Raw genomic sequence first — 16965 nt, 5'->3', positions numbered from 1 at the left:
GTTAGATTTCATAATATAAACATCCTTTTTTATTTTTAAATAATTAACCTTCATATTTCAAAAGAAGTATTCGAAATTTATAGATTTTATCATTATTAATAAATATAATTAACTAATGATATATATTGAAATTATTTATAAATATTTTATTAAACATTCATTAGTTAAATATCTCGAAGTTCGAAAAATCGGCAAAATCGGCAAAATTAGCCTAAAATTGATCAAAAATAGCTTCCTCAGATAAGAAAGTTAAACAACGAGAGACTTTTACTTTGTTTTGTCATTCCAAGCATGTAATAGCAAAATTGTAACATTGTGTATTATACAGGTCCCTCTATGATCTAAAAAAAAATTCAAATCGTCTACTCTAATTTTAAAAAAGTTAAAATTGCGCCTTGAGAAGTGTTCGAATGTCAGTGGGACTCACTGTATACATATAGCTGATGGCCGGTCTCGGCGACCAAGGGTTGTATTCGCGAGGCATTTTCACGCCCGGCATCTTTTTCGCCGGCATTGTTCGTCCTTGACGAATACGAGTTCTCTGTTCTTCAGCAAGGGCGAAATAAAGAGCCCTCCCAAGCATTGGCGGATTAATGCGTACTGGTGCCCGAGGCGCGATACAAAATTGAAATCCCTAATACGCTATGACACGCTATGACAAATAGAGCGATTATTAAAAAAAGTTTTATTTGAAAATAAAAACTTTATTTATGGCATTGAGAAATTAATTTCAATAACAGCTTTTCTGGACTTTTGCTAGTGCACAGTCGAATGCATGTGTAGATTTCAGCTAGCGACTTGCGTTCATTTGTCGCATATGCATTGCATTTATATCATTTTACTACATGAAATAATATCACGTTGTTCGTTTCAACAGACAGCTGTTATATTATGTATAAAAAAATAAAATACTACTAATTTATCAATATGTAATTTAACCAAAGTAATACATGTTTGCTGGCTTTAAATGGACTTACATCATTTTCATAATTAGTCAATTGTAATAATCATTTAATTTCAATTATGAAATTTTAAATATCATTCGAAATATATTTTCTATTAATCCATATAATTTTGTTTATTAATAATTACAATAAATAAAATAGGAGTCTCGTTTCTTATTTTGAACGTTAAATATATTTATATATTGTTAAACTTAAAATAAGATATTGTTATTATTTATTTACTCTCTTTATGTGGCGGTGTTTTGAAATAGTCATGATGCACAGGCGTTACATAATGTAATAACTGTTTCATATCCTTATATTTTTCGTATGTAACAGATCTCTCGGCATCGCTATACAAAGATGACATTTGAAAACATTAATTCCACTTGGATATCTCCCGCATCACTATACCTGCAGGAAAATTCTTCATACCATCGAATGCCCCCTTTCATGCTAAACAACTTTTGTAGGAACATGTTTTCGATAACTTCACCCTGTAAATATATCCAATAACAAAGGTACTGTAAATAACCAGGCCCTAATTAGTCCCCGTAGGTTCTGCTTTCCCTTGCAAATCATAATTTTCATCAAGGCTCGGTGCGAGCCTGTTTACAATGGTTCCTTCAATTGACTCATTTGCACTAGCTCGGCCTAATCCGCCGCTGTTCTTTTTCTTTTAATTTAACCGAACGAACCGATCCTTGTAAAATCCGTATGACACGACCGGTCATCGCAGGTACATGTGCTTACCTGATAGCCGGCCGCGGTGGCTAATGGTTTTCCACGGGAGACGTTTTCATACCTGGCGCATTTTTTTTCGGGTAGTATCCTTTTGTCATTGTTCGTCTTTGCTGATTAGGACGTTCTGTCCTTTAGCAAGGACAGTATAAATACCCTGCCGATGTCAACGGAAACACTCATTCTGTGATCAGTGCAGCAGTGATCAGTGCGAAGACCTCGGCGAATTTTCTCAGTTAATTTTCCCAGTGAAGTATAGTGAGAATTTCTTAGTGAACTAAAATGGAATGGTACGTACATTTTTGCTATATTCTTCCGCGAACATTCTTCAGTCACTTGTTTTGACTAATGTTTTCCGTGTGTCGGGTATAAGAAAGACAATTTATTTTTACGAATTTAAATATTTATAAATAAAATATATTTTTCATCGAGATATGAGTCAACCCCTATTTTGGCCGGATACGGAGAATTCTCCCTAATTGACGCTCGGATAGTGCACGAAGATGGACAAGTCGGGAAGAGGAGATACGATTATTCAAATTTGTAAATTGAAATCTTGAAAATTAGAAAATTTAAATACTAGATAATTTAAAAAATGTACATTTATATATATAGAAATCGGAGAACTTAAAAATCGTGAATTTGTAAATCAAAGAATTTAGAAATTAAAATGATAAGATTTAGAAAATTTGGGAAGCAGATGATTTAAAAATTTGTAAATTTAAGAGTCGGAAATCTTAAAAAGCGTAAATGCAGAAATCAAACAATTCAGAAATCGAAACGGTAAGAACTAGAACATTTAGAAACCAGTTGATAACAATTAAAATTTCAGAAAACTGAAAAATCGTGAATTTATAAATCAAAGAATTTAGAAATTGAAATCTTAAAAATTTGATCATATAGAAATCAGCTGACTTCGAAATTGTAAATTTATAAATCAGAGAATTTAAAAACCGTCAATTTGATTTGAATTGGAATTGGAATCTTAAAAATCAGAAACTACAGAAACCAGATAATTTCGAAATTATGAATTTAGAAGTATGCGCATTGAAACATCGTGCCATTCGAAACGGATGGATCGAGAAATTGCAAGTTTTTCGGAACGGAAAAATGTGTTTAATCCTGGCGTATAGATATTTCCAATCTATTCGCTTATAAAAACGAGTCGTCTACAAAGTTGTCGATTCACCGATAACTATAAAAACGAGCCGCGAGGCTCGAGTAATCGTGTCTCCTCTTCCCAGATTGTCCATTTCTGTGCGTAATCCGAGCGTCAGTTAGGGAGACATTACTGTATCTCCAAACGTTTCTGGAAACTTGATTCGATTAAAGCTTCCGTCGTTTAATATACCGTTTAATATTACGTGCATACTAATTAATTGTTTCTTTTCGTTCAGTTCCAGAACTAATACTGAATCCTGCATTGAGTGGGGCTCCATAGAAGGTGGAGAAATCGAGTTCGAGTCTCTGACGGAGGATACTTTGGAGGGAGCATTACAAGTAATAAGGAAAAGCTTTTTCCCCAACGAGAGCATCTGCAAAGCCGTAAATCTGATATCGGCGCCTTGTAGCGTCAGAGCGCTCGAGGAGCTCTGTGTGGAAATTGCTAAAGACGGTGTCAGCATTGTTGCAGTCGACGTCAAGACTGGGGAAGTTGTTGGTGTTGTTCTCAATAAAATTAAGATATTGAGAGATCATCCGATGCCGAGAGATCCTGTAACTAACCCGCGACGTCCGTGTGGGCGCCCACCGTTTCGTCGACATCGCCCGGTCCTCTGGCGACCTTGCCAAAAGAGTTGGCTTGAAAGATTCAAGGATAATTGCGTACATCACCGGGCCAGGGGCTACGTAGATTTTCTGATTGCTATACACAGCAAGATAAATTTATTCAAATATTATAATATTGATTGTATTATGGAGTTGATGTTCCTGGCTACGCTGCCGGAGATGCAGCAGCGAAAAATTGGCGAGGGCTTAGTGTCCGTGTCCGTGGAGGTTGCCAATGCGCTGAATAATGGACAGCAAGTGAAAGTACCGATATCTGACACTGGAATTAATAGCGTGATCCATAATTTTCTGAGCATACCGAAGTTAGTGACTGCAATCATGACTTCCAATTACGCGCAGATCATCGCGAGGAGGTGCCGCTTAAAGGTCTTGGAAAGGATTAATTACAGGGGCTTTCGTTATAGTGACGTATCGTTCCGCAAGAGAATAGGGAAGGAGCATCGTGACTTCACTGTTGTAGCCAAGAAAATAAAGAACTAATCGACGGTTCAGAAGATATCGCAATGTCAAGAAAATTATATTTTATTTAGTATTTGCTTGTATTTAACAGGATTTCTATAATTTCGACCGAAATTGTCAATTATTATCTTCGAAATTATCATCTTTGAAATTATTAATTCTGAAATTATCATTTTCGAAATTGTTATCTTCAAAATTGTTATCTTCGACATTGATATCTTCGAAATCATTATCTTCGAAATTACTATCTTCGAAATTATTACCTTCGAAATTATCCCAGAAATTATTCTAGAAATTATTATTTTTGAAATTGTTATCCTAGAAATTACTATCTTTGTAATTGTTATTCTAGAAAGTGTTGTCTCCGAAATTGTTGTCTTTGGAAATATAATTCTCGAAATTATTATCTTTGAAATTATTATCCTTGAAATTATTGTCATTAAAATTATCATCGAAATGATTGAAATAACACCAATTGGCTAAAATATATTCGCTATGCAATCTCGTCGATGTAACACTTATCAATGAAAAGTGTAGAAACAAAACAATGAAATTTATACTTTTCTGCCAGGTTTCTCGTCGTTTCAGCCACTTCATGAAGGAACGGAGATCAGGCACTCGCGATCGGGCACTAATACTAAATAATCCAAACGGCGCGAAAGCGAAGATTTCACCCTTTGAAATGTATCTAAGAACACCATTCTACAGTTTTTTTTGTTAACAAAGTTACGGTATTTTGAATTTCAGAATTTCATTCGGAAGAGAATCCAAGGTGCTATACGATGGCAAACAAAAATCATAGATCAATACTTTCGGGCTCATTCGAAAGGGGAGACTTCGTTCGTTAAAATAATTGTGATTGCGTTTGCCAAACAATTTTTTGAACCACTCAGATCTATGCGAATATGAGAAATCGACAGGACGGAACCATTTTTATTTACAGTGCAGGGTATTAACGAAATAAAATTTATAAAACAGGAGAATTAAGATGCTACGAAACTGGGAAATTGGACTTCTAAAATGAGTAGAAAAACACCACCCTACGATATTTTTTAACGAAGTTATGGTATTCTGAATTTCGAAAAATGTTCGCCTAGAATTCCACGACCTCAGAAATCACATTAATCTTGTATACTTTTTTTCAAAACTGCTATAAATTTGCAACAAAGTATCGCAGATCAACGTTCTTGGATTCGTTGGAAAGGGAATACTTCGTTCCACAGAATCACGGTGATTTCATACGCCGGAGAAACGTTTCGAACTTATCAGAAGCACGCGAATTTGAAAAATGACCAACAAAGTTTCATTTTCGCTTATCGCTCGAGTTCCATCGAACCATTTTTCGTTTCGTGCGATTTATGGTATAGTGCCGGCCGTGCGTAGAGCCAAAAATATTCGCGCTGAGTCGGAAATGTGATTATCATGTTCGCGCGACCTTTACGAAGGCGGCTGGCCACCCCCGGCCGCCGAAATTCAATTGGTCCAGCAAGTTTCGGTTGATCCAGCGAATCAGAATTTGGTGAAATATCGTTGGCGCACTTGTAACAATGACACGGAGTCACTACAGCTTCAGATGATCGCGATTAGGGCAAATTTCGCAGGAGTTAAACGATTACGCTGATTCTGGCTCGTGAGCACGCGTCGCGACGGATAATTTACGATTTTTCGATGATTTTTATGTCGAAATTATGAATGTCGGACAATTTTATTTCATAATTTTAATTGCTCCTGAACAAAAAATTTTCATCCCCTTTTTATTTTCTGCACGGTGAAACTGCCCCTTTAACAACGACATCCTGATGTTATCCCATTTTCTTGTATATTTTGCAAATTTATCAGGTATTAAAATAATGCGTATAATAAAATTTGAACTTTTTATCCCCTTTACCTATTTTCTTTTAGAGCGGAACAGCCCCTTTTTAATTGCGATATGTAGATGTTACCCTATTTTTGTATATGTTATCAAAATTCTCATGACATTAAAAAGCTGTTTATAACATAAATTAAATTTTTCATGCCTTCCTTACTTTCTTCAGGGTGAAACTACCGCCTTAATAACGATGTCTAGATATTACCTATCTCCATGTTTATTTCTAAAATTTTATCGTATATTAATAAAATATTTGCAGTGAAAATTAAATGTTTCATCCCTTTTTATTTTTCGTAGTACGAAACTACCCCCTGAATGAATGTGGTATCTTGTAGATGTTTCCCTCTCTGCATAATTATTTCTACAATTTTATTGGATATTAAGAAATTACTTCCAGCGAAAATTAGATTTTGCACCCCTTTTTATTTTCTTTGAGATAGAACTTCCATATTTTTAAAATTGCACCAGATATTAAAAAAATTTAAGATAAAAATTTAAAGATATTAAAAAATTGAATTTCTTTCCTTCGTTTATATTTTTAAGGGTAAAACTATCCCCTCCTTGCTCGAATGATATATATTCGATATGTACTAAATGTTCAAAAATATGTTACAATAAAAATTGAATATGTTGTCATTTAAAACAATGCAGTCATATAATGTAACAAATATAAATTTTCTGTCTCGTGTAGAATTTATTAACGACAGAGTATGCTAATCAACATGACAATGAAAGAAATCGTATTTCAAGGGGTTAATTACGTCGGAGAATCTGTAAAATTTTTTCTCCGAGGAATTTATAAATAGCCCGAGGCTATACGAATATTAAAAACTTTATAATGAAGGGATCGGAATAGTTGAATTTTGTGGAAGGGTAATTATTCCTCAGACGAAGTTTGGTTGTTGACAGGAACAGCGATTCTTCGAACGAAATTTAAAATAAAAATTGAAATATCATAAGAATTTTATATTGTTCAACATTGTTGATAATCATATTTTATCAATTTATAATGGTAAATAATATAAATTATAACAATAGTAAGTTCTAGCCAGACCACATAGCTTATGTTAATTTTATAGCAATTACAATTTGAACGACACCAGTTAATGTTAGATTAATACGAATTTTAATTTCAGCAATGCTAATGCGAAAATTTACAGCAATTTGAATTTCGATGATATTAAATGATATGTTATTAAGGAATTTCAATAAAAGCAAAATGTCGAAGAATTTTCAGAGTTGTTGTATACTGTTGATAATCAAATTTCATCAATTTATATTGTCAATTGATTGTACAAAAAATTAAAATATGCACGCGAATATTTACGCTAATTTCACGCACTATATTCTCGACATATGTAAATAACAATCTCAATCGCCTCTCACTTCTCAATCATCAGCCGATCATTGAATACATTGATTTTCACTTCTCTCGCATCATTCGATTCCGCAGTTATATCAATTATACAATTTTAATAAAAATAATCCCGAAAATATTATATAACTAATTAAAAATTGTTTCAATTATTGTTTTCATTCGTGATACACTAAATACGTAGCTTTCTCGTTATTAAATAAATGAATTTCCTTGTATATCAATTATGGAATTTATATACATCCATATTTCGGTTTCGTGAAATACTAAATAGAATTGATTCTCATATTATACAATAATTGAATTTTCGAACGTGATAATTATGGCATGGAACTCTTCGGAATTATAGCTGTGTTTGATTATTGAAGCACATTAGCGAGCCGAGAGATGACCAAGCAATATTAATTATGATTTCGAAAGTTTTCTTTTCGAAAGAAAATTACTGCTATATTTTTAGACACAATTTTTTTAACTTTATATTTATGTATATATGTACAAGAAAACTTTAATTCTGAAGATTTCTACTTAATTACCAATGAAATAATTATCAATTATGAATGATTTGAAAATTAAATAAACATTGAGACAATCTTTAACAAAAATGTACGTGTACATATCCATTTATTACTAATGATTTTATTCTCCACGATCTTCATGAAACTTCTTTGAAAATAGGTTTTAATAATTATTTCATATAAGTTCGTAACTAAAATAAATATTATAATTAAAATAAATATATTTATTTATGGAAAATGTTTTCTGTTCTTGATTTTCACGTAACTTCAACCAATGTAATATTTAATTATCATTACACATAAATTCAATTTAAATGAATGATGAAATAATCGTAAGAATAATACGCGGTTGTATTTGTTTATAGAAGGTGATTTTCTCTCGTTAATTTTCATCGAACTGCAGAGGAAATAATAATAATAATAATAATTATTATGAACAAATTTCATTAAAATGGTTCCCAATTATTAAAAGGAGAATACGTTCGATAATGAATTTCTCCTGACGAATTGCACAGAGATTATTACAACAACAAATGTATATTTTATATAGACATGTAAAATCAGTGGCCTAATCGAAGCTTATCAAACATTCACGAAACCAGTACGAAATAATCCTTGCGCTGATAGCTGGCTCATTATCAATCCATCAAATCCATAATCCCCTATGCAACAAATACGACGTGAACTCGAAAGTCGATCATTCTCTTTCTCGTCGATCAATACCGTTGAGAGTTTCGCAAAATTTTCCGCGAAAATCTCGCATCAAACATAATTCCGCTATTCGAGTTTAGTTAAATGTGAATTCGAGCCGAATGATTTCGCACGATCCATCAAATGATAAATGTCGTCGACTGTAGAAATACTATACATTAAAAAATCACAGCAGAAGCTCAATGATTGTAAGAATCGTTGTAATACATGGCAGAATTCCGATACATGCAAAATACAATTAAGAAGAAAATGATAGAAATATTAGAAACTTGACGAAATACAATAATCAAATATAAAGATAGTAAAATGTAGAAACTATATAAATTCAGTAATCAAATGTAGATATATTCAAATATGGATACTATTTATTATATATTACTATATATATATATTATATTTATTATATTATTATATTATAATATAGATTATTAATATACAACAAATATAAAATTTACTGAATTTTTGAATTCATGTAGCTTCTACATTTTAGTATTTTTATATTTGGCTATATGTATAAACAATATAAATAGAGCATACGTAATAAATAAAGAAATATTAAAAATATAAAAACTGCACGAATGTAATAATCAAATATAGAAATACTAAAGCCATAGAAACCACTAAAATGCAACTGGCGAATATAGAAACACTAAAATATAGAAACTACGTAAATGGAATAGTCAAATACACAAGAACTAAAAATTTAAAAATTATGAAAGATGCAAAATAGGGGAAAACTATAAAAAAAGACCGGTGTAAGTTGTGATTACGAAAAATATAGAGTCTACAGAAAATGCAATAGTCAAATATACAAGTACTAGAAATTTAAAAATTGTAAGATATGTAAACTGGGGGAAAACTATAAAAAATACCCGCTGTAAATCGTGGTAGTACTAATATAAATGACAAATAAAATTAATAACTAATTACCAATGATCAAATATAGAAATACCAAAAATTTTAGAAAGTGTAGAAGATATAAAATAGGCGGGGAATATAACAAACAATATTATAAATGATAAAATTATCGTTATCATCATTTTACACTTTTAAACATTACACGAAGCAAAATTGTGTAACTTAACAAAAAAAAAATTATTGTGTGTGTATTATACTATTTTCTATATTTAATATACATATAATTGGGTTGATGGTTTTAATCAATCATCTTCTCCTAATAGCATGTAATTACAGTCGCATTACAATATTCATCATACTCCAATCACAATCACAAATGGCGAGTTCTAATTACATTACAGCCAATATCGTATAATATTATATGTACATAGTCACCTTGTCACCGTCCACTCACCACAAACCACATCCAGTCTCTCACGAAATCAATATTAGCTTATAAGAAATTTATATTTCGACAACAGGAAACAATAATACCTCTCATCATATTAGTTTATGTCAATTTAACAGCAATTTGAATTTTAACGACACTAATTAATGTTAGGATAATATGAATTTTAAGTTCGAGAATATAATATTTTAATATATATACTAACATATATAATAATAATTTAATAATATTTTTTGTACAGAACTTCAACTCTCATGCTATTAAATAATATTTTTTGTTCAGGTATTAAAGCTCCAATAATATTGAACGGAATTATAATAACATCGATACGAATTTTATATTAAATTTATGGGATATATGATGCTCAATGTTATATTTTCATATGATATTGTTTAAAATTGTCTCATATTGTTCTTTTTAACAATGTTTGTTATATGACGTACAATGATTATTTATTGATATCACATTTATGAGGAATTTAGATATCAATAATTACTATCGCATAAATAACGATAACTAGATTGTTGCATCATTAAAATATTTGAATAATACAACGAGGAACTCAAATTTCCATGATTTTAAATAATGTTTAATTTATTAGGAATTCCAGGATCAATAACATTATACACAATGTAATCGTACTAAACCATTCTTATTAGGTTAATGCATAATTTAATACGGTAATAATGTATTAAATGCTGCAGCAATAAAAAAATATAAAAAATGTAAATTTGATAATATTATTAATTATATATATTTTATATATAAATATATATATATATATAATTAATAAAATATTATTAAATTAACATTTTTTATATTTTATAATATATAATTATAATTATGTATATATATATATATATATATATATATATAATTATACTATATAATATACAATATAATAATTTAGTATAATATACAGTATAATATATATATATGGTATATAAATATATATATATATTATACTGTATATTATACTAAATTATTATATCGTGTATTATATAGTATAATTAAATACATTTATACTGTATATCATACTAAAAACTGTACATTATATATAATATAATGTAATACATTAAATACTATTTCTAGTATTTTACATAATTGCCAAAAGCTGAGTAATTAAATTATGTTACGTTCGCTATCAGCATAGTTATATTTATTGTATTTATTGCATTAAATACATTGTATCATCTTACGCGACATGATGAAAATGCCGCCAAAGTGAAGGCATCAATTCTCTAAATATCATGCTATGTGCTATAATTTTAAATAATTATATTCAGAACATTAATATGACGTTCTTTATGCTGCGGGCGAACGTGTTAAGCAATGATCCAAACGCCACGGGTTGAAATGACCTCGACGGTCCATAAACCAAAAATAATATTCTTCCTAATTGATCGCATTTTTTAATTCGAATCTTAACCGTTAGAAGCGATACGCAATTTCAATGCGTTCCTTTTAACGCTGCCAAAAACCTGTTCCCAGTCACGTCCCACCAAAATTGATATTCCCCGCCGTCGCCACAAATTTCCAATAAACTCGCCGCACCAACAGCGCCGCCGAAACCGAAGAAGGAAAACTCGATCGACACTCGCGTGTTTCCCGGTAACGAATCGTCGCTTTCGCCACTCCAACCACGAGTGCAAACACTACCTGGCTGCATCACCGACACCTTTAGGTGCTGGATCGGGGTGGGGTGGGGGGTCGTCGTTGGTGTTCGCTAAAGGTTGCCTCTGTGTTGTAAATAAACGGCGCGACCCGATCGTACTGAAGATAGAAGCCAATCATCCAGCAGGATTTCTGGTTTCCTTTAGTTCCGTCCCCCTCCACCGCTTTCTTCCGTACCTTATGGAGCATAGCAGTACTATCCCCCCCCCCAAAAAAAAAAATTTGACGGAAAGCGATATTCGGAGTACGTATAGACTAACGGTCGTAAGACGTTGCCCGCGACCATCGAAACCGTCTTCCGACGGTTAATCCGATACATGGAGTTGCGAAATTTCAGCGACACGGTTGTTTTTATGTTTCTGGTCTCCTGACTTCTGCGAACGGCGGATTACGATCGCCGGATATCCATCTCGGTGGACGTAGAATAAAGCAGACCCGATTTTCTGAAGCTTCGCAGATTATGGTATTCGGAAATAAAAGAATTTCGTAGCTTGCTTTCAAGAGCCTTTTAGAGTGTAACGTACGGAGAATCTTCCCACGAATTTTTTATATTCCCTCCTGAAGGCATACGCCAGGCTGGCGCCAGCCAGCCGGGGATTCATTTGTATATCGCGAGTCGAGTACCTCCGAGAGAGTACGACGACGAACATTTCTGGAGTCGGACCACATAGGATCATCCCCACTACCATTTTTCCACAGAAAAACTGACTATATAAAGGGCCCAAACGCGACCGGGAATTGGGCTAGTTTCGAGTCATTCGTCGACGCGGAAACATTAGTAACATCGAGTTTCAATTCTTCTTCCGCGAAAACTTACTTACAGTTGTAAAACCCAACGCGTAATAATTTAGTTTTTACCAGTTTTCTTTGGTTTCAAGTTTAATCATTTCCACCTCCTGTTTCAAACCAGTAGTTGGTATAACCCACCAAGATATATCTTAACCGCTCGAGGTATATCTTTATTTCTTTTCTAACCCTAATATCAATTTCTCCAAACACCTTATCCTAATTTTAAAGGTAGCTACCCGTGTCGAAATAAACATCGGCTGGTCTACGCACCTCATCCAAAAATTCCAATTACATGCAACCTCCGGCCACCCAAACTGCCTGGCCCTCGGCTCGTAACAAGAGCATGATAAGACGAGTAGTATTGTGGTCATTTAATCCTGAGATAGTAGCGTCTGAAAGCAGAGGAACTTAAATATTTTTGATAAATTATTTTCGTTTAATTTTAAATAGAATCGTACGTGTTTTGATGAAGGGCGAAGAAACGAATCCAACAAGTATAATGATTGAATACTTTCGATTGTTTAACCTCGATATGTTTGCGTTTGAAAGTTGATTACTTAATGTTTCGGACACGATATTGTTACAAGAATTATATCTCTTTTTTAATGTTTATGATAATATTGTTACGGCGACTTGTCCAAATCAAGTGGCTGTAATGTGAAACAGCCCTGTTGTGAACACCTCCTTAAAGAATAATAGAAGAGAGGGGTTGCCACGGAGGTGTGTTATCAACGGACAATCGAAGAGTCGGGATCGGACCGTCGAGCGGTCCAAAGATCTCAAACATAATTGAATTGAGTTGTATTATAGTTTATGTACTTTATTGTAAATAAAATGCCGCGACGCGAAAGAAATGCAGTAATTCGCAACAATATTATTGAATCAATTGTTTTCTCATATAATAAAGCACTCCTTAAAGTAAGTAGAAACATAAATTTTGTTTATTTATTGCACATGTCCTTTTGTATAATAAGCGATAAACAAGATAGTGACGAAATTTAACGTCACAAAAATAATCGGACAGTCCGTAGGTATAGGTGAACTAGTTTTTATCGATGGTATTATGGATAAAATGAAATATTTGGACATTTTTTAAAGAAAATTTAATTACAAGTGTTATAAATATGGGTGTACGTACAGTTTTAAGTTTTATTAGGACAGTGATCCTAAACACAAGGTCAGAATTGTACAGGAATATTTGTTAAACAATTGTCCAAAAGTACTGCATCCTTCTCCTCAATCGCCTGATTTAAATCCAATTAAAAATTTATGGGATCAACTGGACCACAAAATTCGTACAATACTTACAAAGACAACAACAAAGATAAAACAACGTTTGTTAGACGAATGGAAACGAATTTCGTCGGATTATTTAAATAAAGTCATCTGTAACATGCCCAAGCGATTACATGAAGTAATAAAACAAAAGGGTCAACCGACAAAATATTAATATTATGATAACGTGATTAAAAAGATTTTCATTTTATATAAAATTAATGTAATTCATTCACTGTCCGAATATTTTTGTGACGTTAAATTTCCTCACAATCTTGTTCATCGCTTATTATACAAAAGAACATGTGCAATAAATAAACAAAATTTATGTTTCTACTTACTTTGTATGAGAAAACAATTGATTCAATAATACTATCATAAACAATAAAAAGGAGCAATTGTTCTTGTATCAATATCGTGTCCGAATATTAATGCGAGTCACTGTATATATTCATTATACTCGTTGCATTTGTCTTTCGATGCTCTACAAGAATATCGGTAACAATATACAGAGTGTTGTATAAAAGTGTGCTGGAAACAGGAGTAGTCCTCAGGAGTAGTATCTTTTTTTCAGATACAAATATCAAGCGGATTACGAAAAAAAACCGAAAAAATGGACGTCGGATCTGTTGTACATACGAAAACCACACAATGGAGCGATAGAAAAAGACATATCCCTAGTTAACAATACATATGTAACAATAATTTAAACAATATTTATAATTGATTATGTTTTTCTTATTACATTGTCTATAATCATATTGTTCATAACTGATAATATTCTTTATTACTACTTTAGACAATATATTTGTACTACGTGACCTATAATATTATTTAAAAAAAATTGGTTAAGTAAACATTTTTATCACAATTAAATACAAAAATTACTTAACACGAAGATCGTCGTATGAAATTTTATATTCCAATCATATAATTGTAGTAAAAAATCGTAGGCAAATATTGTAGCTAAAATAGAAAAATATTGACATCCACAAAAAATAAGTACTTGGTCAATGAAAATATATAAAGTAAAATGTACAACTAAAATGTTTAGAATAAAATGTTCAAACAAACTGTTCGATAAACATGCTTAAAATAAAATGTTCAACTAAAATGTGTAAAATAAAGTATTCACAACCAATATGTTTAAAATGAAGTGTTCAAAATAAAATGTTCAACTAAAATTAACATCTACGAAAAATAAGTTCGAAACAATGCTTGTGTACGTCGATAGCGTCTGGTGTCGCATTTCGTATCGACAGCGCATTCAAATTCAGGAAACCTCGAAAACATGAAAACACCGATTTTCATAAAAGTCGCACGAAGTTGTGGATTGTGGCCAACTCTTTGAGCGAAAAGTGCGACGTGTGGCGTCGGGTGTCATCTGTCGAAGGAACGTGCAAACGTCGGAATACAAAAATTCTCCCCTCCACACTCTCGCCGATCCCATCGCACACTCTAACCGCCATTTCTGGCGCGGCTCCTATCGGGTCCCTTATTTCGTCGACGAAAAAATGGGGAGGTGGGTGAACTGGAAGAATGCAGTCTCAAGCCTCCGCGACCTAACCCAGTGAAATGAATTGGAGGATCGTGCCCCGACCGTGAAAATCGACGCCAGAAAAATATTTTCCTGGCCTTCGTGCTCCGGGCAACGAACGATGCCGATCTTTTGCGTAAGCCGCTTCCAGATATCTCGCAGAGTCGCTGAGATCGCTCGGTCCCCGAAAAATTCCGTTGGAAAAGTCGTTCGCCCATCGATAGCAAAGATTTCTCGCAGACGGAAGTGGTCACGATTTTTTTTCTTGCGGATTTTAGGGTCGAAGGTTTAGGTTAGGTGGACGGGTTTTTATGGAGCTTGGTGGATGGCGTATGAAATGGAGGGTTCGGGGTGTAGTGAAAAAAAAAGATTGCAAATTGAATTGATATTTTATATTGCTAGTAATAATAAAATTTTTTATTTCATTAAAAAATCATTCAAATAATTCGACAAATTATTTATTTATTATTGCAAATGATAAAAAAAATATTTATTATGCAAATAAAATGTTATTTTTCATTTGGGTTTTAGAGAGGGACGAAAAGATTTAGAATACTATTTGCGCTGATATACATATGTATACTTAGTGAATAAATTTAGGATAATGTAAATTAAAGGGTTGGAACTTGAGTTCCAATATATCAATTACTAAAGAATTGAATTTGTATTACAAAGTTTCAATTATTTAAATCTCAAAATTTTAATTTTTTTAATTTTAATTTAAATATTAAGTTACACTTCTGCTTATGTCTACATGCTCCTATGTATTCAATAAATAGATTTTGGCTAGATTTTCTTTCTAATGTAAATTAAGGGTTGTTGACCAAGGTGATAATTACTGAAGGGGTGAATTCGGAGTGCATAGTTAATATTTAAAATAATTTCGAAATATTGATGAGTATTGATTTATTTTTGTCAATAGATTTAAGCTAGAACTCCATTTCCTTATAAATTTAAAGGTCCAGGGTTAATGACTGACGTGTATTAGTTACTGCTGAAGTAAATTTGGGGTGTAAGGTGAGTATTTTAAATTACTGTGAAATATTCACGAATGCTGATTTCAGTCAATAAAGGTCCGGCTTCCCTTTTCGATGTGAATGGAATGGTCGAGGGTTAATGACCGATTGATCGTGGGCAAAGTGAACATTTACAATCATTCCGGAATATTTCTGCATGCCGACGTATTTTTATAAAATCGACTTAGACCAGGTTTGCTAATACATTTCTATTAAATACGTTAAATAAATTTAAGTTAGCTTTCCTTTATTTTCTGAATCAGGGCGCCGAGGCTTGATGATAAAGATATCAACTATTGAAAGGGTGATTTTGAGGTGCAAAATTGACAGTTAAGATTATTCTAAGACACTCCCTGCGCTCTGATAATATTTTCTTGTCTACACGTATTCTGTAAGCAAGGGTTCGAGGTTCCCCTCTTGTACACAAGTTACCCAAAGGGGTGAGTTTGGGGTGCAAAGTTGGCAGTTTGTATTATTTTGGAAAGTTTGTTGATACTAATATTATTTATGTCATGTAAATTTCGGCTGGGTTCTCCTCTTTTTAATGTAAATCAGCTGGTTGCGGGGCGGTGTTGTACATCTAATTTACAGTAGGGACGAATTTTGGGGTGGAAAATTCACATAATTTTCGGAAGCTCGCAGATACTTACATATCTTTATTATGTAAGTTCATGTTGTACTTCCCTTTTAATATAAATCGGGGGATTGAGGGTTGAAGCTTCAAATGTTGATTGCCGAAAGGGTGAATTAGGGGTAGAAAGACTACGGTCTAAACTATTCCAAGATATTTCTTCGTTCTTAGAAAAATTAATTGACTAAATGTGTCGTAAATTAGCTTCCCAATATGCGTGCAAGGGTTGAGTGCGGTATGTTTAAGGCATCAGTTACTAGAAGGGTGAATTTAGGGTGCGAGGGTTTACGTAGTTTCCGAGGAGGTCGTAGACTCTATTTTTATGCGGGTACGT

At 32.7% G+C, this 16965-nt stretch overlaps 1 protein-coding gene across 1 annotated transcript; it reads left to right on the top strand.

The window, feature by feature from the left end:
* Positions 1 to 1879: 1879 nt before the first annotated feature.
* Positions 1880 to 16899, top strand: LOC143261747 (uncharacterized). The gene is made up of 3 exons (XM_076527973.1): positions 1880 to 1975; positions 3083 to 3775; positions 16836 to 16899. The coding sequence occupies exons 1-3, from the start codon at positions 1968 to 1970 to the stop codon at positions 16897 to 16899; spliced, it is 765 nt and encodes a 254-aa protein (XP_076384088.1). The 5' UTR covers positions 1880 to 1967.
* Positions 16900 to 16965: the final 66 nt, after the last annotated feature.

Source organism: Megalopta genalis, unplaced genomic scaffold (genome assembly GCF_051020955.1).
Source record: "Megalopta genalis isolate 19385.01 unplaced genomic scaffold, iyMegGena1_principal scaffold0066, whole genome shotgun sequence".
In the NCBI taxonomy this organism is placed as follows: Eukaryota; Metazoa; Arthropoda; class Insecta; order Hymenoptera; family Halictidae; genus Megalopta; species Megalopta genalis.
This window is presented reverse-complemented; position numbering and strand designations above follow the sequence as displayed.

What these genes read in the sequence shown, in the direction of transcription:
- LOC143261747 (XM_076527973.1), top strand. An exon ending in AATTTTCTGAGCATACCGAA is followed by an intron (nt 3,776 to 16,835) that starts GTTAGTGACTGC and finishes GTCGTAAATTAG; the next exon opens with CTTCCCAATATGCGTGCAAG.